The 23,940-nt window shown below is 39.9% G+C and overlaps 1 protein-coding gene and 1 long non-coding RNA gene across 10 annotated transcripts in view; one reads left to right on the top strand and one right to left on the bottom strand.

The window, feature by feature from the left end:
• The window catches only part of PDE5A (phosphodiesterase 5A), a 136,573-nt gene that overhangs the window by 58,658 nt on the left and 53,975 nt on the right, over positions 1–23,940 (top strand). The window contains exon 2 of one of the 8 annotated variants that reach the window (XM_075751039.1): positions 4,313–4,415. In XM_075751039.1, the coding sequence (XP_075607154.1) occupies positions 4,333–4,415 (83 nt within the window). In that variant the 5' untranslated portion in view covers positions 4,313–4,332. Of the gene's footprint in view, positions 1–4,312; positions 4,416–12,999; positions 13,390–13,532; positions 13,795–14,009; positions 14,051–14,423; positions 14,569–14,619; positions 14,750–16,812; positions 17,050–23,940 lie in introns of those variants that run through there. The other 7 variants (XM_075751038.1, XM_075751037.1, XM_075751044.1 and 4 more) reach the window with 7 other exon arrangements.
• Positions 1–23,940, bottom strand: part of LOC142601642 (uncharacterized) — a 124,509-nt gene that overhangs the window by 87,716 nt on the left and 12,853 nt on the right. Inside the window, exon 3 of one of the 2 annotated variants that reach the window (XR_012835174.1) lies at positions 14,528–15,682. The exons of the other annotated variant lie outside the window; for it this stretch is intronic. This is a non-coding gene — a long non-coding RNA (uncharacterized LOC142601642). Of the gene's footprint in view, positions 1–14,527; positions 15,683–23,940 lie in introns of those variants that run through there. 2 annotated transcript variants of the gene reach the window in all.

The following is a 23,940-nucleotide window of genomic DNA, read 5'->3' as shown; positions in this document are numbered from 1 at the left end:
CCCAAATTGCCCATTTTGTCAACAAGAAAAAAGGTAAATATTAAGAAAAGTTTTGCTCATCCTTTTGAAGGCCTTTTCTTCTGTGTTTACAGCTGTTTTTATCTGAGCTTCGTGAACATTCGTGTGGGCAAAGTTGGGTTGGCATGAGAAGTACGCAGCGAGAATTTCAGGCCTGTAACAGAGGTTTGCTCTCTCTGAATTAGATTCTTGATTAAATCAAACACATTTTGGCAGGCTCAGAGTTGCCTTTTAAAGGTCAAGAAGTTCAGCCAGAGAACAGAAACAACACTACACACAAAACACAAAGGCCTGGTCCGTGTCCCAAAGACCTTTCCTAAGCAGCACGGATCTGTGAGCAGAATACAGTGAGATCAAAAGGACAGCGATAAACCAGAACCAGTGTGCGTGATCAGATAATGATGGCTCTCTATTGCTATCAACCCATGTTTCTAAATGCTACAAAAGAAGAGTTTTCTGAGGGAGATTTGAATAGGAGAGGATATTGTGCTTTTGCACTAGAGTGTAAGGTGTTTTCAATCACTGCTGATGGTAAGAGTGCAAATGAAAAGGAATATAGTGAAATATGGTGAGAATACTAGAGATACCAGCAGAGAACTTTACTCTTGACCTGGAAGTTTTATAGGATGATGGGCAATATGGAGAGGGACATTTCACTGATTCCTCCTAAAAATAGGAGGGCAAATGAAAGTTAGGCTGTCTCCACACAGTAGTGGGTAAAAAAATGTTTAAGCTCAACCTTAGCAGAGGGAAAGAAGCAAGAGAGCAGCTACATTCCAGCCTGAAGCAGGAGAGCTGTTTGTTCTGGGAGCATCAGACTAAATCCAGCTGCGTTTTCTCTATTTGTATTTTGTGACTGACAGATTTTTAATTGAATTATACTAACACTGCAGACAGCGAAGAGCCTGCGCAGGAAGGACCTCACTGTCTGACACCTATCTGGGACTGTACAGAGCTCCAGCTGAAGCTCCAGCGCCTGCAAAGCTCTCTGCTGCATGGTCACCGTCCTCTCCTGAGATGTTCAGTGACACCTTGACTCTCAATGAGGCTGTAAACACTGTGCCTCTTCTCAATGGGGCTCTTATTTTTTGAGATGTTCACACTATTTTATTAGCTTTATCTTTCCACCAAATTCGCCTGATGCTGGCTAGTGGATTTGAAGGATCCTGGAGTTAAAGGAACTGACAGATATGCAAAGACACAGATAAACACATAAACTGAAAGACGTTTCACTTTTTTTTATTATTAACTTGTAGTGAGAGGTTCAGAATTTATTTTATATTACTATTCATGAGCATAGCTCTTCAGAAACAGCAAGAATCGGGGGGGGGGGGGGGGGGGGGGGGGAAGAAAAAAGAAAGAAGCTCTCTTTTGGAATGAGGGAGGTTGTTTCAATCTGAAGCTTCCTACTGAGATGTAAAGTGACCAAACTGTCCTAATGCTTTGAGCCACTCTGAATGAAAAAAACCCTGAACCTTCAGGGACCACTGCAGCAAGTAAAGACTGTTAACAAATGAAAACAATAGTACTGTGCATGTTTCAGCTCTATGCTCAGTGGGATTGTGTCTGGGTTAAAATCTACATTCTACAAGTTTTTATGGCTGGAAAGCACTTGGGAGAACTTGCAGCATTCACTTTCAACTTTACTGACTAGTTTAAGAAAAACGTAATTTCTTTATTTTCTCCCCTTGTTAGCAACTATAAGCATTACAGAATTCCAATTTCTGATCCTTTTGTTTATATATATATATATTTGTATCCTTTTTGTTACACATTTTCCATTCTAAATAATTCATACCATAGCAAGCAATAGAATTACAAGATTACAGCAATAGCAACATTTGTTTTTCCTAGTAGTAATATTAAACTCCATGCATCAGTTAAATTGAATATTAGTCCAAACAAAATTAACACCTTTCAACCTCACAAAAAATTCGAAACCATGAAGAAGACTGATCTGGGTTTTTTCCTTTTGCAAGTTTTCCTTCCATACAACTGTATTCTCTTATCTCCCTGAACTACTTTTAAGTAGCAAAAGAAGGTCATATTTTTATTCGCACACAGACAGACATCAAGAAATTGAGTCAGCCACTAAGTAACTAAAGGGAATAGCTGTGATTTATCTCCTATTAACTAAGAAAAAGATTTTGCCTAAGACAGAACTACTGGAAGGATTAATCAATCCACATCTGAAAGACACTTAAACAGCAGATTGATGGAAGACATAAATTTATCAAAAGAACTCTTCTGGTCAATTATCAATAACACATTTGGTTTCCTTTACACTGAAAGAACATACAGTGGCAAATGTTTCCTGATTTATCCTGGGTTTTCAGGACCTTAAAGTAAGAACAGAGGAAGAGATGTGATTCGGGGGGGCTGTGATAACCATTTTCCTGTAAATACAGAATCCAATCCTGTTAATACAAATTTTATCAGCAGTGGTTCTTCCTCACAAAACCCAGAAAGTCATCTGTCAAAGATAAAACAGATTTTGGCAGTTATAATCAAAATGTGTACACTGCAAATTCAGATCATGCAGTATAAATGAAGCTCAAGTCTGTGTAAATGTATTGAAGTCGAGTACTGCAATTTCTGCATATGCTTTTATCTGTTAATATCATGTACTGGCAGTGTTTACCATGTGCTCTAGGTAGCACAAAATTCTGATAAAAAACCAGAAAGTCCCTCTTCTATATAATTAACAAAGGAAAATAAAATGACAGATAAAGGCCATGTACCACACACACAAAATTCCTGCCTTTCAGTCCATTTTGCACCTCTTGTCATGCAGTCTCATAATAAAAGGAGGAAAATAGCAGGGGATATGTATGTGTTCAGTGGAAGATGAACGGAGAAGCCAGGCCACAGCCTGCAAGCACCCAGCTGTCCTCACAGGCTGGCCCATGCTGTGTCACATTTCATTTCCTCAAGGGTGCTCTTATTATTATTATCATTATTATTATTTGAGCCGTGAGAACACCACACGAACTTCTGTTTCCACATAACCATTTTACTTGGGAAATAAATAAAATTAAAATGAATTCAATAAGCTCAAATAAAAATTAAATGTTTTTTCTTCAGGTTTCTAAAAAGAGACCAGACTTTGCAGCCGGAAAGCAGGAATATCAGGCGCAGCCAGTAGCTCACAAGCAGCTGCAAGGAGTTCTAGGCTCATCAAGAGTCTCCTTAATATTGCTGTTCCAAACTGGAACAGTCTAGCAAAATATGTGCTTATTTCTGTATCCCTGTCCCCGTGTACCTAGCTCTTTCTGGCAGCTCTGTTCTCACACAGTTTGAGTCTCCCCTGGTCTAAAATCTACACTGAAGGCCTTAAGAGTGGGGTGCCACAACAGCTGACATGCAGGTGCTCACCTCCTTTATTGGATATGAAATTTTTTGCTTTTGAAGGATGAAAGCCACAGTTCACATCTTCATATTCTACTAAAATAAATTTATGCCTAAATCTTTAAAGTGAAAAATCCCAGGTAGCTGGTCACTGGTGCTTGGCTGTGCGTTCTAGGAGTACTTACATGTGGCACTGCCGGCATTTTAAATCCCAACGTATCTAACTGCCTGCTTGAAGACATGAACAGAGCCACCTACATCCACACCGGTGTCCCATTCAGGCACGAACCCCCTGTTACACTCCAGAAATGCCTATTGCCAAGCTCCCTCAGAGCACCCCGATGAGCTTGGCCCCGCTCATGGATGAGCCAGCTACCAGTTTTCAGGGCTGAGTGGCTGACTTTATCCTTCACCACGAGCCCAAAGGCTAGCTGATCAGGCAGTCACCGGTGAGGTACATGTTGTTTTCAGATGCTCACATTATCCATTTGGGAGCAAAGACACCAATGGGGTGTGTCACATTTGAGAACTGGGCGGTGTCACCTGCACCCCACAACACGCTGCTGCTGTAACTTTTTCTGTCTCTTCTAGGGCATGGTATAAGCTGCCAGAAGCAGCTGTGTAACCCCCATGGCTATAGAAAGCACAGGTAGATTAAAAAACAGCTCCCCAGTGGTTTAGAAGACTAAATGCAATACTAAAAACAAATGACTCATCTGATGCAATTTTAGCTATGACAGAAACTTTTTGTATAGCCTAAGTCAAATCACATAATCTTTCCACTTTGTTATGGCCATCTGTAGTATAGGACCAGTGACAACTATTGCTGACCTCACTGATCTAATGGGGAGACACTGATTAATAGAAAAGCTTTTAAGACATGCAAATGGTATTTGGGTTCCAACAAAAAATGTTTTACTTTTTGTCATTTGTATTGGTTTTACAGCAGCACATGAAGCACCAGCTATGCTAAATGCTGCAGAAACACACGGCCATGGACAACCCCTGCCTGAGAAACATAACAGTGGGCAACCTGCCAGTGATGAAATGTAAGTAGCAATATTTCAGAAATGGAGCACCAAGTGTGAAAAGATATGTAGCCATGACAGTTTGACCTGGTAGCTCTTGGATCACTCACTATTTTCCTGAGAAATACAGCTTCACTTCTTCAGGAAGGCAGGGTGGTGCTGACCCTAAGCTATTTGATGCGAGTCTAAAGATCCATTTCACTGATATGCTCTAATAGTTTTCTTCTTTTATTTACTAGATAGAAACCAGTTACCTAGTATCAAAAGGTTTTCAAGTCTCCAGGTCCTCAGGTCAGCCAAGGCTTAAAGCTTAAAAAAATAAAGAGATGAGGCAGCAGGAACAGCCGCTGTGGGGAACTATCTCTTCATCAGATTGCAGCTGATTTGGGATCAGCAATGGTTCATTACGAATACACTCATTCAGCCTCCCGTGGCTGAACAAATGTCTACACCACAGATGTCTTGAGGGATAGGCATGAAAACTGAAGGAGAAAATGGAAGGATCCTGAGCATGCCATACCCCTCCGAAAAAAATCAAATGGGATCCAGAAATAGACACACATTCATGTACAACAACCTCTTTTCAATCTGACTGTTCTCATACATTTTGTTCTTGCGTATAATCAAAATGCCATGCAAGCCCAATATATTCATTTAGCAGTGCTGCAGTTAGCCTTAGTTACAAACTAATCTCTTACACGTTTCCCTTGCTTGTTCAGAACAGTAAAGATTTTGTGGTTATACCTTTAGGTTATCTGATATAATATTGATATATGTTATACATAAGTAATCAATCTATTCACTTGTTTACTGTTTAATTTTTTGTTGATCTTTCACAATCACAGATTAACGCTTTACTTAATTACCAGAATATGCCTGTACATTCCTAAAATTCCCTGAAAACAATTTTTATGCCCACTGCATAATACTTCAGTCATATATTCTGTGTGTACTTGTAGGCTCTGTATTGGACTGGGTACAAACCTCCATTCCCTGCCCCCTCCCCTTTCCATAAATTAAAAAAATATGTGAATATTTGATGACATACCCCCCCCAAGCAAGAGATATATTTGTGGTACAGCTTCCAGTGCAAAGAAGTCCTGACTCCAGTTGTGGTCTTTAGAAAGTATAGTGATGATTTTCATTCATAATTATTTTTTCCAGAACCAGTGATGCATATAGAATACAAATGATGTTTGTTCTCATGAGTAAATCAGATCACAGTCTTACTAAAGTATGTTTCCTCCTAATGGGTCAAAAAGAGTTAATTTATTCAGTTAAGTACAGGGCAAGCTGGGTCAAAGGAACACCTCATCTTTCAAAAATGTCTTCCACGTAGATCAATAGGAAATGTTCAACAGTTTAATTACTTTGAGCTCTGGTCAAGATCAAGTTTTCTAGTACTCTAAGTAAATAATGTCAGTAAGAGAGTATCATTTTAGATTCATAAAATGCTTTAAAACTTTGGCACTAGCCAACTTTATTACTTTTATCTATTTGTAGCAGGACTGCATTGTGATACAAATTTTCTGGGCACCTTACGCAGTGTACAGCAGATGCTTCACAGAGTTTCCAGGGCAATGACTAAACAGCAGGTTTACTCATTATGGTAAGATAGAAAACAATGAAATTAACTGCATATACACTTTTGTGAATGCTGTCTCCTGGGTTATGAAGATTTCATAGTGATAGTAACAAACAGTACTAGAAAGATTAACCAGCTCTGTGCCACTAAAATATTCATCATGTGATCTATCGAAGCAGAAATTCATATGTTCACTACTAAGATTCCAAAATATCAGGAAGTAAAATAATACCTGTTTAGCAGTATTAACCCTAAACCTCAGAAAGATAAAATTAAAAAGAACCAAACTAAGAAAAGTGTGTCCTGAAATGCCACACGAGTTCCCAAAGACAGAGGAGAAGCAAGCATTGTTCCATTATTTAATAAGGAAATTGCAGATCATTTTGCCTGACATCAATGTCAGGAAAACTGATGGAAAGGCTGGTACAGGAAACAATCAGTGTACAATTAAAGGATGATAGTACAATTAACGCCAGTCAACATAGAAAATTAGTTTTGTCAGAAAAAAACCCCCAACTTCCTATTTTCCCATGAGATTATGAATTACTTTGGTAAAGGAAACTTCTGTAAGATTTCTGTAGGGCTTTGGCTCACAACTTGTCAGCATTTTGGTAAAAACCCCAGCAATATATGGGGTTACAATACTAAATGGAGCTAACCAAACTGAATGATCTGAACAAAAATATAAAATGATTTCTAGAAAAAGCTGAAAATTACAAAAAGTTATAAAGTGATAAGTAACAGGAAGGGCAGGCCAACCAAGATCACTTAGTAAGGTCTGGTATATTTTAACACAGAGAAGACAAAGTTGTTCATTAAAAGAAGAAAATTGGTCTCATGTCCAAGATGGAAAATGATTTTGTGAAAAGCAGTGACTCTGAAAAGAAACAAACAGTAATAGTAGACCCAAGCAGACGTGTTCTCAGAGCATAGTGCAGGCAAAAGTTATTCTTATTATACAAGAAGGGGGATAGCTGGGAGGAGTTGTTGGTGCTATTATACCTCTCTGTGGTTTCAGAGAGATCATTACTGGGAAAATGTGCTGAAAAAAACATCTCCAGTAAACCAAGGGCCTTACTGAGATAAATGATACTACTAATTTGTGATGATAGGAAACCTTCAGAAACTCCAATTGTTAGGTTAATATGTGAGAAGTTTAACAGAGAATTATGGTCTATGAATACAGAAATGGGAGAGTAGATGGCTTTCTAATCTATTGGGAAAAAAACGTGATAGGCTCCATACACGCTACTGAAGACAGATAAATGCAAAGCAAAACCAGCAGAAATGTTCAGCAGCAAGGAAAACTAACTGTGTGAACAACATACTCGGGGACATGTTGGATTCAAATCCCTATATAAAAACAACAGTCTTTCCAAAACCTTGCATTAATGCTGAATTGCTGGTTTAGGTTCCATGACCTTTTATTAGGAAAACATGAGGAGATCATCGTAAGGGTAATGTATTTCAAACTGCTGAGGTTTTGAAAACTTCTTGTTTTCCCCCGCGAGAGCATTCCCCCCATGTTCCGTTCCTGGCACGCTATGTTATGCAAATACTCACGGCAGAAAACATTGAGCTGTACATCCTGCTGCCCACTGTGCCAATGCTGGTCTGATCCTCAACAGATTTTGATGTGTACCCTGCTCTCTTCTGCAGATACAGAATTAACTGCTACAAAGCCTTGAGTGAAGCAGCATTATGTTTATAAAACATGAAATAAAGAGTAGAATAGCATTGAGCTGCATGGTGCTGGGAAAGATGCCTTTAGCTACTGGGCACTGGGGCAACTCTTTATAACTGTCAGTTGAGAATGCCAAGAGAGGCTGAAGCTGTGACTTGAATTAAATTCTGGATCCATTGACATGGGTGAAAGCTATTGCGCTATTCCAGTGGAGCCAGGGTTCTCCTCCTCACACATGCTTAAGCAGCCCATACAATCCTAAACAGCGCAGTCCAAATTGCAAGGATGTGTACCTGAAAAAACATCTGACTGATCTTTTATTTTATATAGTTCATCACTCTATCCTTCTCCCAACAACCACAATTAGGAAAAAAAGCCCCTTATTATTTGACCTCATAATTATCTGTAAGTCTAAGTACAAAACCAATACTTCAATTCAAAATCACAATTACTAGTAAAAGTGCTAATAAGAGCAACTATTAATTGAAAATAACTAACTGGTCAGTAGTTACTAAAAAGCTGTTTAAAAATAAGCTATGTATCATGTAAATAAAGAAAGGGTTTGTTATGCACTTGAGAAGGGCCTGGAATGAAATCTGACCTACACAAGTTTCCTACTTACCTACTCGTTTTTAAACTCTGCCAAACTCCACGTATACATTCAAAGAAAGAACAGGTTGATCACAGCTTCAATGTTCAACATGTTGCTGAATGCAACTGGAAATGGACTATGTGGGTGCACAGTTACTGGGGATTGTAGCCCATTTGAACCAGTCGATGTATTGCGTTTGTTGTTACCCCACACAATACAACCATGGCGTAATTTCCCTCCTTAGATCAGGGCTGTGTCTTCATGTTCACTGAAGATGTGCTTCTAGCATGTAGGCACCAGAAGCTCTAGGTACTTAAACCAGTAATGACGCTGAGAAATCCACCTACAATATTTCACCTACTTGCATCATACCCAATCATTGCCCTTCAGCAAATTTGCACTAAGCTTGGTGAGCCATAGAATTCAAAATAATCTTGATAAATTAGAGAAATGGATTGCAAGCACAGGATGAAATTAAAAAGGTCCAAGAGCAAAAGAATATAGTTAAGCTGAAGCGAGGAGGTGCACAGGCCACACCTGACTACATGGCAAGTATTTCGAAAAAGGGAACAGAGAGTACAGTCGGTCACCACAAGTCAACAATATCAGGCTGTTACTAAGTAGGCATATCCAAGGGTGACTGTATTAGCAGGAATATAGCCTGCAAGGTACCCAAAACATCCCTTCCACTTCATTTAGTATTGATATGCATTCAACTGGATTACTTGATTCTAGCTCGGTGAGATGCCGCAGGAATGGTAGAGATGATCTGGGAAACGTCCCAAGAATGATCAGAGGGCTGGAAAACATGACGTTCAAGGAAGAACTGAAAGACATGGCACTACTTAGCTTAAAGGAGAGAAAGCTGAGAAAGACAGAGAGAGAGACTTTGTAACAGTCTTGAGACTTCCAACAGAAAGTAGAAAAGGTTAAAATTTGAGCATACTGGTCGGCTGACACGTTAAACTCAAATTCTAAATTACATTTTTCAGGAGATAAAGTTAGACAGTATTTTCCAGACAAATATCTGTGCATTACAAACGAGTCTGAGAAGCTGATCTTTTCCTGAGGTTAACAATAATTTTGCATGCTACTTTGATTGACGCACATGCTCAATCACATTCAAATCAAAATAGGAGGAAGCTACTATTTTACATGGCTTCCTGTAGGACGTATGCAATGTTATCCCAGAGGAGAAGGCAGGTTATGCAATGACTGAGCAGCTCTGCATAGCTATGTTTATTTGGGAAGCATTTCCAGTAATTATTTGTAAAGGACTGAGAGAATAAACTGATAAGACATTCTCATGATTTAGTATTTTCATCACTAAAGCAACAATTAGATTTAAAATTAATTTGATTTTGGTTGCTATTTCACTCTCTTTATGCAACTTAAATAATGGAAGGGAAATGGAAACTTGCTTTACTAATATTAGGATTCTTCCACTGCGTGTGTGTTTGCATGTGTGTGTAAAAGTGCTGGCTAATAAAGAAGTGGAATAGTTTCCTCTACCTTATCATATTCTAGCCTCACTGGCAATATAGCACAGCCCTGAGCTTGTTTTAGGAGCCAAAATGGACCGACTGTTTTCCAGATTTAAGGGATGGTAGAAAGACAGCCAATTCCCACTTCTTAGCAAAGCTAAATGCTGCTCCAATTCATCTAATGAGTTAGTCAGACAAATAAGTCAACTATGGTGACATTTGAAACCTTATTTTCTTCTCTTTCAAAGGGAAATGATATAGAAATAAATTACTTTCAAATAAGTTTAAATAAACCTAGAGTTCTTTGAGCATAAAATATCACATAAATACTTCTCTGATTACATACTTCCATATTTGTTCTTACTACTTATCATGAGTTAGCAGCATTTCTAATTTATCTGCCCTGGACATACAAAAAACCCCTCACCTTTCTTATCTCCTTACCTGACAATATTTGCAAAACATACAAATGAAAGACTTCAGCTAAAAAGCTTTTACGTCACCCAGTCCTGCTATAGAATGGCCTACTGCTGGAAAACTATTCCGGCTTCTATACTGAGCTCTCAAGCATACTGCTTCGCCACAAGCAGCTTTTAAACTTGAACTGGACAAATCAATTTGTGTATCATTACTATAAATCCTTTTCAGGTTTATAGCTACCGCACATCAGTTCTGTCATCTGAGTTCTGGAAACAAACTAGAAAGCTGGGCGTGAGCTAAGATACACGGAGCTTTTTCAGAGCACTTTGGAAGCCAAAATTATGGAAGACTTTTTCCACTTTTACCCTTCACTTCTTTGTTATGCTTGGCCTTCATCCCCTCCTGTCACCTTGAAAATGAAAACAGCATGTTCATTATTATTCATGGAAATTCATCGGATACGGAGAAAGTATCCCTTTTTTCCCCCAACTGTTACATTTTTATTTCTTTTGGGAAGGACTATGCTATTCTTTGCTTGGGTAGCAATCCTTTGAACTGCTGCTTTGCCATTGAATTCACAGGAAGATAATCATTTGCATTGGCTTTACTGATTCTTATCTGCAGGCTAAATAATAGTGTGGCTGTCAAGCCGGAGCAAAGCACATGGTGCTGTTGCACTGCCGAACTTCCCGCTCCTTTGGTACACCGTTGTACATATACTGGCCCAGCCTGGGCAGCTGTCCACAGTAAAGGCAGCTTCACCCAAGGGTCCCAGTACCTTGTGATGTGAAGTACAGGGATGCTGTATGCTTCTCAGCTAGCCTAGTATTTAATATTACATGATTACAGTGCTCAGTACAATATCTGTTCTTGACTGGGCCGTACTGGATGTTACTACAGTATAAATGCTTATTTCTATTAGTGCTACTCCTAATTACATGAAATGAGACGCTATGTATTGCAGCTGACATAATTTCATTGGCCATTACCTTGTTATTCTCCTATGAGACAGAGAGAAAATCCTATCTTACTTTTTAAATACCAGTAATTAAATTATATATTGGTATTCATCCTTTTGTAAACAAACTCTTTCTGCCTCTTTACAGAAAAGATATTTCCATGTGTTTGGTCATTCTTGGTTTTCCTGTTTAGATTACCTCTGATAATTCTGTGATTGCTTTTTGATATGGGATCAGCAGTACTATGATCAATATTCCATATGAGACCAGGGAATGGCATTTCAGACATTTATAAAATCTGCATTTTATAATTGTATGTTTTACATTTCTGTTATACTTCGTAAGCATTCTAACATAGAGTTATTTTCCAAAAGCTTTGCCTAGCTTTTATTGCCATGTCTACTGTAACCCTTGAAATGAAACGGTTAATTTAGAAACCTGTGAGTTACATGACAGGTTTATTTTCTTTTTTTCTAACACACCACATTTTCCAGGTTTTGACACTAAATATCAGCTTCATTTATTGCCATGTTGTCTATTTATTATGGTAATTCTGTATTGCCCTGCTGAAAGATTTCTCTTTGCCTTCAATAGCCGCTTGACTCTTGCAGCATGTCTTAACTGGTTTATACTTTATCTTCACATTTGCTCCTTGGTCACCATGCACATTTCTCCTGAGATTCCTTTTATAACAGATTAATGTTCATGTAAAACTGCCCTTTCTGTGTGCCTCATATTACAACACAAACTCTTCTAGCCAAAAGACACACATGTCCAAGTGAGTGTTACGCACAGATGTGACACAAAGACACAGAAGAGAAAACTTTTCCCCCAAGCTCATGGACAGGCTCTTAATCACTTTGCTGTGTAGTTCCTGCTGCTGCCCCTTCTCAGGCTGCAGAGTCCCACCTCTCTAAATCAAGCCTCAATAAGCACGGCAAAAAAATTGCTAAGATATGCAGGGATGTCTCTTCCAAGTGAAGCACGCTGCCGTGCATACACTGAATATGGTTTAAGGGTAGCAGAAAACATTTTATATTATATTTCTCAATTGATTACAGAGGAGAATAATTTTAAAGACCCTATATATATCCCTTTCCCCAGAAACATGTTGCTATTTGTTACTGATATCTTACCTTCAAAGATACTGCACGTGACGACACAGGAAACCATACATGTGCATCGTACTTTGCATAAGGTCTTTTGTGAATGCAGGTTATAAATTATTATAAATGTTTGCATATGTATATCTTAGAATGGAACTACAATACATGAAAGCGATGCTCAGCATTAACCAAAATTTCAATGCTGGCTGTCTAATATTAGAGAAAGTAAGAGCTGCGAGTCTGGAGCATCTTCAAAGCTAGGCTGTGCTTATTAAATGTCGAAAATGGATCTAAAAGCCTCTCTGTGGGCATTAAGGATGGAAACGCCAGGGCTTTAGTACTTATACCCAGGCTGAGGTCTATCAAAGATCATATATTGACACCCAACAGTGAAATACTCTAAAGTGACGTCTGATTTACCACTTTTTCAAAGCAGGCTGAAACAGGCCATACCTTGAAAAGAAAATTAACCGTGACGTGGGGGCGGGGGAGAAAAAAATCCCTTTGCCAGTCTCCGGGAGAACAATTTACTTTTTCATCATTTTTCTTTTTTTCCCCAGCCCCGTGGGGACTGCCTGGGCCAAGCGCTCCGGCTCAGCGTAGGCGCAGAAGAGCCGCCAGCCCCGGGGCCGCGCACACAGACGCCTCCCTCTGCCTCCCTCCCGCCTGCCCTCCCTCGCCGCCGCGCTGGGCATCGCCGGGGCCGGGGCCGGGGGTTCCCGCCGGTGCCCCGCGGCGGGGCCGGGCGGGGCGCGGCGGGGCGGGGCAGGGGTGCGGCAGCCCCCCGGGGCGCTGCGGGGCGGTGGCGGAGGTGGAGCCGGTTGCCCGCTGCGGGACGGGCTGCCGGGCCGGAGATGCGCTGAGGTACCGCCGGCGCGGCGCTGGGGCCGGACACCGGGCTTCCTGCCCTCCGCACACCTGGGAGAGGGGCGAGAGCAGGGGGTGGGAGCCGGCCCCCCGCCGGGCCGAGGGCATCGGCGGCAGGAGGGCCGGGAGGGGGGAAACCAACGGCAGCCGCGGCAGGAGGAGGCAGAGCGGCGGCGGGAGCGGCGGCGCGGAGCATGGAGCGCAGCTGCCCCCCCCCGCTGGAGCAGGAAGCGGTGGAAGCGTGGCTGGACGATCACGGCGACTTTACCCGCTCTTACTTTGTTAGGAAAGCTACAAGGTAAGACCGGAGCGGCGGCGGATAGAGGCAAATCCTTTCTTCCCCGCTCTTCCATTTCCCTTTGCTGTCTCCAAAGAAAATAAAAGGAAAAAAAAAAAAAAAAAGCGATCCCCGCCCCCCGCCGCCCTCACGCTCGAAAGAGCAAAAACTGAAAGCAACAAGCAGCAGCTCCGTTCGGCTGCCACCGGACTGCACATGCAGGCGCTTCTCCGCGGAGCGCCGGGGGTTTTCGCCTCGTTCCCCCGGGCCGCTGCCGCTTGGCTGCGGGGACGCGCCCGCCCGGCAACGGGAGCCGAGCGCTCGCAGACCCATGAAGCTGTTCCCCAGCCTCAGAGCGCCCTGCCCGGGGCTTTTATTTATTTCTTTCTGTTCTCCTTGGTTTAAAACAGACACAGTCAACTTTTCGTGAGTAGCAAGCAATGTATTTTTTCCCTGCCCTGCAAACTAGATAGAAATATGTCGAAGCCTCAGATAACATCTAACCTCTTCGGGAGGTCGGGTTATGTCATTACTTAGCAATCTCGAAACAAAGCGCTGCTCTTGAGGACCTCAGTCGCCCTGTGGGCTTGTCACCTTTTTGACATCTCGGCGGTAACCGGACGGAGAGGGCGACGGGTTAAGTGCCAAGGGAGCTGAGGAGCCGGGAGCGGCCGCTAAAGCCGTACGTGATGCATTTGAGAGCAGAGCTCCGCCCGAGGAGGGGGGCGCGGGGGGTCTGTCCGGTGGGGCGCAAGATGCTGAGGGGAGCGGGCTCCTGCAGCTGGGGACGCCGCGCTGCACCTCGGGGCTGAGGGTGGGAGGGAACAGCAGCGCCGGGGGAAAGGCAGCAAGCAGGGGATCGCTGCCCTCGGAAGCGCGGGCGGGGACGGCCGTACAGCGCAGGGGTTCCGCAGGGAGCAGCCTCTGCGGGAGGGGGACAGCTTCCCCGGGAAGGGGGGCAGCCTCTCCGGGAGGGGGACACCCCCCGCCGCAGGGGGCAGCCTCCCCGGCAGGGGGCAGCGCGGGGCCCGCGGAGCTGGCGAGCGCCCCGCGCCGCTGGTCGGGGGCGGCTTCTCCGCGCTCGGCTTGCTTTGGTGTTGGTTCTTGCAAAGAATCTCATGTAAAGACCTGAAGAGCTCGTCTGGGCTTTTTTTCCCCCCCCCCTTGGCTTGACATGCTGCCTTTTGGAGATAAGACGAGGTATTTGCTCACCGTTGTCACACTTCAGCAGCGGGACTTCAAGTTGAAATCGAGTAAATTCGGCTATTTTTAGAAGTGGAGTCAGGTTTCCATTTTGAATATTTTCCGATAAACAAAGCAGTGGGGATGCAGAGCAGAGGCGATCTGCAACTCCCACGATATATCTTAGTGGAGAGCTCGGGTTAGTAAGTCCTGTGGTTTGTTCTTCGGACACGCCATCTCCGCGGGCTCGCTTCTCCTCTTCTCCACTCTCTCCTGTTCCTGAGCCGCTTGCACCATCTGCTCACTGCTGCTGATTTACTTCTTTCCCAAGTCACTTAGCAGGGATGGATGCATTCTGAATGAGGTTTTGCTGCTGCTCCTCTCTGCATGGGATGGGGCGGTAAGAAGAGAAATCCCCATTAATAATTGACTTGCAGCAAGCTAGAAAGCTTCAGGGGTCACCTGCTTTCTTGTGACCATCTGTCATGCAGTCCTCTTTCTTCTGCTGCTTCTTTCTTAGGCTCATTTAATAGAAAATTAATAAAAATGCCTTTAAAAATGTCTTTTAAATGTTGATTATTTTTTTTTTTTTAAAAAAAGGCTATGCATAGGTGTAGGATGCATAGATGGAGGTAGTTAACCTTGATATTCTCCAGAACACTAGTGCATGGTACGTAACTGAAGGGTAGCTTGTTTGCCCAGGAAATAGGGTGTTAGCAGCTTTGAGAAGTAGCATTTTATTAGTTCAGCCTGTCACACTTCCTTTGGAAACTGGAAGTAGTATTGAACAAATAGGAATGCTAATTAAAAGTAACCGCTCTGTCAGATTTGTTTTCCCCATGGAGAGGTTTGGTTAGTCGTGCATTTTTGGTGTTTTTTTTTCATGCTGAGACACAGTTTTGTGTTTGTGTGGATCTGAAATAGGCAGTAGTTCACAAAATACAATTCAGTCATGTCTCTATGATAGCAATGCCTCTGCATTTAGAGAGGGTTTTGCAGAAAAACTGTTAACTTTGAATTCTTGCTTGGCAACAATTCTGTGTTGTTTTTGAAGGGATGGAAACGTTGCATTTGTCTCAAAACTCTTCTCTGCTGTCTTGCATGGAATGTTGGTGGGGAATTTTTGTCTTTACTGTATAAATAGAAAACTATAACTATATAATAAGGAATACTTCTTTTATATGTAAGCTTGTATTTTAAAAGACAAATGACAAGTTACTTGACTGTATGTTGGTTCAAATTTTAGTCACTAAAATGACATCCTGTAAAACTGAGCAGCTTGAAAGAACTGATGTACTTCGTCAAAAGATTTAATGTTCTACATGGTAGTGTTATTTAGAGCTTGAAAAGAGAAAAACCCTAAAATGTAATGCCATGCTTTGCTTTAGTTGAATCTTTGTACAACAGCAATACATTGAACAAAGATGATGCTGTTAATGTTTTGTTACTCAGCATTATATTTACTTTGTCAAGTAAAGCGGCGTTCCTTGAACTACTTGCAACTCTTTTTTAATCTTAATTTACTACTGCTTATTTTTTGTTTTGCTTCATGATATGCCAAAGTTCTCACAGTTCCTAAAAGCAACAGACCAAGAAGTTTAGTTAATTTGGTATCTTGCGGAGCACAGAGGCATATTCTACTTCACATTGCGAGGCATAATTGCCAATGGATAAAGCTAGTTTCTGTATCTGTTTCTCAAATATTTATACACAGGAGTAAGAAAAGATCACCATCTCAACCATTTATTACAGATTAATACAAGCCCTTTCCACTGATAGTAATGAGCTTTGAATCAGAACCTAATTTAGCACTTTTATGATAGGTATTAAAAATTTTATTTTTTTTCCTCTGGAATTAATTAATTCCCATAGTGGTTTATAAAGTAGTTCTTTTGGTAATTCCCACAAAAATTGTTTAAGTAATACTTACAAAATAAAGGCTTTGGGTGGTCTTATGCCTGCAGATTGGTTTTGTTGTTTCTTTTTAAAGTGTGGGAGTCTCATCATCTCATATAGTCATTGAATAGTTACTTCTTGTTCCATTTTGCATAGGTCAGTTTGATATCTGTTTTCATGGTTTAAATAAAAACTCTATTTTCTGGTAAGGTGGCACTTTAAAAGAAAACATTTCTTTTTATTCACAATCAGTTTGTATTAAGTATTGTTCATAACGTGACTACTGTTAGAGTCACTAGGCTCCCCAATCCATACTCTGGATTCTTGGGGAGAAGGGCTGCAGGTCATCTACTTAACAAATTTGCACCAGCTTTCCTCCTCTCCCCTAAAATGTGTTGTAGAAGATAAATATATACAAATGGCTTACACCTTGTATTTTGATCCTGCAATGCCCTGAGGCTGATAGCGCCTACAGGCAGGCCACATTACTGCCTTCCTCAATCTCTGACGGCTAGATGGACTGACATATTCTGCGACAAAGCTATGGTGATTGACGTTCACCTGTACAGCGCAAGGGTGCAATCCTGCAAGCATGTAATCCAGGTGAATAGCTTTGAATTGCTCCCTCCTTTAAGTATGTGAATAAACTGTGATCCCATGAGTAGGAAGCTACAGAATCAGTTATTTGTGACTTTATTTTGTAGCAGGGAGACAAGTGGTATACAGATATAATATAAATAGCTATTCTCCATGAAGTGTTGTTACAGTATGATCAAAGTGCAGAACAAGAAAAGGAAAGCGTGAAAGAGATGAATTTGGTTCACTTAGTGATACAGTGTGCTGGTTGACAAACCTTCTGGCTGGAGAGTTTGTTACTGCACACTTACGGGTTCACGAGTTTCTACATGCCTAGCTCCTACTAAATTTAAGCTTTTTATTTTATTCCTTTTTTTCAGGTCCTCTTGGTATTTTTCCCCTGTCAAAGTTTTAGAATTGCCTATCATATTCTGGCTTCCCAGAAAGCAGAAACATTTTGAAGTAAAATGATTCTTCTTTTGGATTGTGTCTTATCTTTACCCATACTGTTTTTAAAGGCTCTTTGTAGCTGCTGCTATGAATACAATTGTTCTACCTAGATGTTAAAAAGTTATAATCTCCAGCCTTTTTTGTCACAAAATTGTACTGCATTTACGGCTGAATTTGTTATCCTTTCTGTCTTCCTGAAGTTTTATCTTTTTATATTCCTTTAAAAAATAAAATCCATGCATTGTGATGTTCAAATATCATACTTATTTTAACCCCCTATGGAATACTTCTGTATTTCTGACTTCCTGTTTGTCGCTACTCTTAAAAATACGGGAGTGATTCCATCTTAATGCTCTTTGCGATCAGAAGCAGCAGACTGCCAAAACAGCCCAAGTAAAAATTCTCCTCTCGGTTAGAGGCAACTGCATTGTTCCAGGCAGTTTTTCCCTGGTTTCCTAAAAGTATGGCATGATAGATACAAATTATTAACTCAAGTCTTATATGCCTTTCACTGGAAATAAGATTATTTTGTTATAAATACATCTTGGCTTATTAGCAGGGTTGGGAAATATTTACAAATGAATTAAGGTGGGGTTGTATTTGGAAAAATAAATGTCCTTAACAGCATGGTACTTCATAGCGCTTCACTGAGGATTCCAGAAGTGGCATTTACTGGGAAACTGTACTTTGCTGGAATTCAGAGATCGCACAACTTGAATATATCAATTACCTTTATTAGTTTGAAAAAACTCAAGTACTGTTGTTTGGGTTTTTTTCCTTCTTGATGGCTGGTAGACAATCAGTTTGTAATGTGCTGCCTGCAGTACTAAATTAGTTAGGGCATTTGCCTTCTAATCTCTGTGTCCAGAGGGCTTTAAAAAATGTCTTTCATTTTGAGCCGGCTATTTGATGTTTAATCACATAAATATTATATGTCATATGCCTTATGTTGTTGTTTTGCTTGCTAATATACGAGTGCTTAATTTTTTCTAATTGAAGGGAAAGTGTATGAAAATTCAGATTTTCAAAGACAGAGCTATGGAAGATTTTCTGCATTGAAATGTGCTTTGGCCTGTGTTTTTTCTTAAACAGATATTACTGACATACCAAAAAAAAAAAAATCCTAAAAATACACAGGTATGAGCCATATTCATCCCTGACATGACCTTGGTAAGTAGGCAGTGGGTTTTAAATTTCTATGATTGAAGGATACCTAACAGTTTTCCAGCGGAGGCACAGAATCCTATGCAAATTGTTTGAATATGCTGAAAGGGGACTTGCTTTTCCAAGTTACCTGATGCGGAACATTTACAAGAGGACTGCAGACCCACTGATTCTTTGGACCATGGCTTGAAAACCACAGGAAGTAGTGGTGTTAATGCAGGGATCAGAATATTTTCTCCCACTTACTTGGTTTTATTAGATGTTTACAGAGCTTTTCTGAGAATGAAGTGCAGAAAAAAAAAAGATTTCTATGACATCTTGGAAAGTTTTCTTGTTGGTCTAATGATCTCCATAGTTGTCCCACTTATAAATAATGTATCCATATCCTTATGCCCTTCTTCATAACTGCAAAGGATTAAGATCATCCCAAAATATTTTAAACTCCTGATTCAAAAAGCACTCAGGAAGGTAAGGAATATTACCCACATTCATGAAGTTGTAAATGTGATTAAGTATTTTTGGCATTTATTCTTGGAAATAAAGCTAGGTGTGTGCCGGAGTATTTTGGAAACAATGTCTAAACCGGCAATTACCATAGACTGAAGAAACTGTCATTTGAGAAACGATAAGAAATCACTTACTAGCAACTTGCATTTTTAATTCCCAAAAAGCCATAATGTAAACTCCTATACAGAATCTTTGGTGTGATGATAAACTGGTCAGCAGATAGTACTAGCAGCTACAAGGAGAATGTGCTTTTACTACATACTGGTGGCCCTAGGTAATAATGACACAAACAGGCATGCGCAATCCATTAATTAAAATACAATTGGTAAACCTTAGAGGACAGGTAGAAAACAAGATGAGGTGAACTACTTTAACAGTTAACATCTCTTTTTGCCTTCTTTTGTTTCACGGTAACTGTATTATCATATTACAGTACTTTTGATAATGCCCATAGGCATTTGAAATCTCATTTCCATTTTTTTTTTTGCTCTTACTAGGGAGACTTTAGAGAACAGGGTCAAATTTCTGGCAGATGAAAAGTGGAGCTGAGGCATACGTTGCCTCTGTGGGAGACAAGAAAGTTAGATTCTTTTATTTCTTAATTGTAGGAGTTCATGGAAGTTTTCTGTTGGGCATCTGTTGAAGAATCATCATGTGAGGAGGAAATTCATGTCTTTGTACAGGATTAGGACAAAGACTACATATACAAAGTAAAAATACCAGTCAGTCTAATTTTGATGCTGAAGTGAGACTTCCATGGTGTGCAGACATTGTGCTAGCTCCCTGCACAAGGATAAAATTCATGATACATCACCTATGATGTCTTCAGATCAAATAAAATACATCATAGCCTATGTTCATGCTTGTTTGAATACTAGATTAAAGCTAAATTGTGTGGGCATATATGACTCAGATCAAGAATTACAAATAAAGCCATTTTAGACAATACATTCTTGACTTGAACTAATATGCTACCACCTATTTTCATTTTCACCATTAAAGAGGAAGCATTTTGCTTTTGTCATGAATAAATATAATTAATAAACCCACAGAATACAAGTCTTTCTCTTCCTTACTGTCAAAGAAACATACATAAATTTACAAGGAATGCTTTTGCTTTTATATGATTTACTTGAAGAAAAGAAAAAAAAAAAGGCATTAAATACAAAAGGAGGTATTTATGAGGTGCCAGAAAAGAAGCCCTACTCAAATGGCCCTTGTGAATAACTCAATGGTTGTAATTTCACATTAGGTCTGGCACTGAAAATATACCCACAAAATATATTTGCTTAGTAAAAGATATGTATTTTCCCATTTATTTGTGCATTATGGTGAACTCACCCCAGCACAGAGAGCCATCCCAAAGCCTCTACACCACTTAAGTCCTACTTAACCCCTATTTTAGGAATTTAAGTGGAACTGAAGTGGTGCCTAAGGCTTAGGAGGTCTCCAGGCAGGTGTGAACTTAACTTTTAATCCATCTTTGACCAAAGTCACTGGCATTGTCCTGTTGCTTTCCACAACAAAATCATTAGGTGCATAGTTATTTTTAATTTTTTTGAGCTTGGAACAAGAAGTAAACATTTGGAGGAGAAATAAAGATCATGTCTTAGAATGTGATCTTCAGTCCCTGAGGATTCATTTTGTCTTTCTTTATAGTGTGAATAGAAAGTCCCTTCTATGGAGGAAAGCTTTCTTGTGAAAAGTTAAGCTTGCAGTTTTGTTGTTAAAGAAAACTTGAAAATAGCCAAGAACAGCCTGTTAGTGTTAGTCCTCCGTTTTGAATGCTTTTGCTTCAAATAATAAAGCAACCTCTGCCTCCTATTTTAAAAAAATAATATGAGCATTCAGACAAGATTGACATTATTTCATAGTTCTAAAAAGTTGTTATTTCACTCTTCCACAAGCATGGTTTGAATCAAGAATTAGAGTTCTTAATTTAGATCTGTATTCAAACAGAAGTCAGTCAGGCTACTTAACATGTTTAAAGCTAAATGTATGCTTATATATTTGACTGAGTTGTGCCAAAAAATTGGCACCAACTTTAAGTCATACTTAGTCTTCAAAAACTGTTTGTCTACCACTGTTAGAAATAGCATCTCTAGTAACTATAACTGGAAAGAATTTAAGGAAAAACAACTATTGTCTTTGTCAATCTACTTTTTTAGTTAGTTTAAAACTTTTAGTCAGTTTACTGTTTCCATCTAATGAGGATAAATACAGTTTATTTAAACCGTTCCATGGCCAGAAAGGAGACAAAACCACTTAGAACATGATTGTGAAATAGGAAGTACTGGAAAGAAAATGGGAAGGCAAATATAATATCCAAGCGACTTTGACTTTCAAACTCATTTGTTAAAACTGAATAGTTTTCAAGTTGTTGCTAATACTTTAAATGATTTCTATGTCTAAATTACGTCATGACGCAGGAAAGAAATTTGAAGACATCTAGTGTTTTTTTAAAGGAAAGCAATTGAGAAAATAGTTGCAAAGCTTGGCTTGAAATATTGTTGATTTCAACACTAGCAGGATTAGGCCATAGGAATTCAGATACTTGAAAGCTGGCATTCTCTAGTAGGCAAGTTTGGATTGAATCCCTCTCCTGAAGTGCGTTATCAGTAACTGCTGGTCTGAATGAAAAATTAGTGTAACAGTCCACACAACTACTAAACCATTACACATTGTGTAGATGAAAGATTTACGAGCAACAGAGAAAATGGGGAATTATTTGTTGTTTCACTGAAAGCGACTCATAACTCAGTACTTCTATGGTACAGGAATTATTATGCATTCTGTGTGTACGATAAGGAAGATGCAGTATGCTATCATTGTTGCATCTTGGTATTACTTTTGTGCTGTTTTTGCACATTTTGTCCAAAGTTACCAAATTCTTGCTGAATGGTCACACTGGTGTGGTCTTACATATATATGTAGCATGGTAAATGCATGAGCAAAACAATTATAATCTGGCTGTTACTCTTTAAACATCTCCAATCTTCACTGGCTTTTGGGGTTGGGGCTTTTTTGAGAAGTATGCTGTGTTTTTTGTAGATAATCATAATGAAGCAAAGACGGATACAATAAATTATTTAATATTCCCAGTGTATGAGTAGAATTGTAATTAGTACCAGGTCAGCATGGTTTGATACATACGGCACAGGAAATAAAGCAAGGTTCTCTTCAGGTCTTACACCCGAGGTTGTCTTCAGGTCTACTTGTGCCCTTCTGCATGACCTGGCTCAAGCCATGTCGCTTCCTTGTGCCTGTGTTTTCTCACCCAGTGATTTTCTATTTTTGTTGCCTATTCATACTGAAAACTTCTTGCTTTAGAGACAGGTCAACTTTCTGTACAGTGTTTAACAAATCAGGGCCAAAGAGTCTTAATTCCTCTGAAGTTTCTGAGTTCTCAAGTAATGCAGATAATGTGTACTTGTATACAAGTGATTATAGAGGGGAGGATCACACAATCTTTTTTTTTTTTTCTTCACATGTTTTACCTGCAATTGTATTTTTATCCCCTTCTCATCCCTATCTCTTCAAAATTCCTCTCCAGTTTTGTCATCTGCTAATGAGGTCACCAGCCAAATTCAGCAGTCACTATTGTCATGCTCCTTTGAAATTGTGTTTTATAGAAGAAAGACTGGATTTGGCTGACAGAAGTGACTAAAAAATGGTGACATATGCAACTATTCCTGTTTATGAACTCTGGGATAAATTACACCTTTCCTGAGTGGAGGCTTATACTGCAGTAAAGGATCGTAGTGCAGTAAAGGATGCATGCTGCTCCTGAGGAATGGATGCTGATGCCTGTAACTCCTCAGCATGCAGTCATTGCTATGCTGGAATGGAGACATTGCATTGGTTTTAACTATCTGCGTAGATCACTATGCATCCGTATCTGCTCCTGTTTAATACACTGCTGCAACCTCTAAACTTACTTCTACAGCAAGGGTCTTGTCCTTACAATCAGCTCTTGACAATGCCAGTGCTTACTGAAGACTATACATATGAATAGAGTAGTCACAAGAGGTTGTTTCTTCCCATAGTCCTTTCAAAATGACGTCTTAATCATACATAGCACTTGTCACTAATTTCCAGTAACCTCACTTGTAGTTCAGTCTGTGTCTGGTATTGCGTATCTGTTGAGCTAATTCTGTGCTGAGAAAGTAGTTGTGTTAGTAATAATACTCTTCTTGTCATGCACTGTTAATTAGGATTGAGCGTCAACAAGCAAACGCAAGTCAAGACTTTGATAGATTTTAAATAGAGCTAGAATACGTCAGTTAATGTGCAATGCTAGTTCTTCTACCCGTGTGCATAGCTGTGTCAGTAAAAGGAGCTAAATAGTTTCCTTGTTAGAAGAGGCATTCAGTAAAGGTCAGTGAACACTGTTCTTATTCCAGCTGAATTTGAACGGCTTTCCTGTTGCCCAAATAAAAATGCCTAAATGGTTTGAAGTTGAAAACCATGCTTTAAACAGTATAGTGAAGGATTTGTTGTTGTTGTTAACATACAGAGCTTTCTGAGAATCGCATACTATGTTGGCAAGTTATTGGACCATCATCTAAGAGACATTAAAGGGGACAGGAATATGTTACTCATAATCACACAGCTCCACATATAGTTCTGTTCAATGTCAAAGTGCTTCATAAATAGTGCAGATACCTAACAAGTTTCTTATTAAAGAAATGTAATTACTTTCATGTGAAAGATTTTACAGTTATGTTTCACATCACTCAATAACCTCCACAAGATAGAGAAATGAATGCTTATTTTACATAGCAAAAAGGCAAGAAG

This window comes from Balearica regulorum, chromosome 4, assembly GCF_011004875.1.
Source record: "Balearica regulorum gibbericeps isolate bBalReg1 chromosome 4, bBalReg1.pri, whole genome shotgun sequence".
NCBI classification, from domain to species: Eukaryota; Metazoa; Chordata; class Aves; order Gruiformes; family Gruidae; genus Balearica; species Balearica regulorum.
Note: the sequence above shows the minus strand (reverse complement) of the source record. Positions and strands in the feature narration are given on the sequence as shown.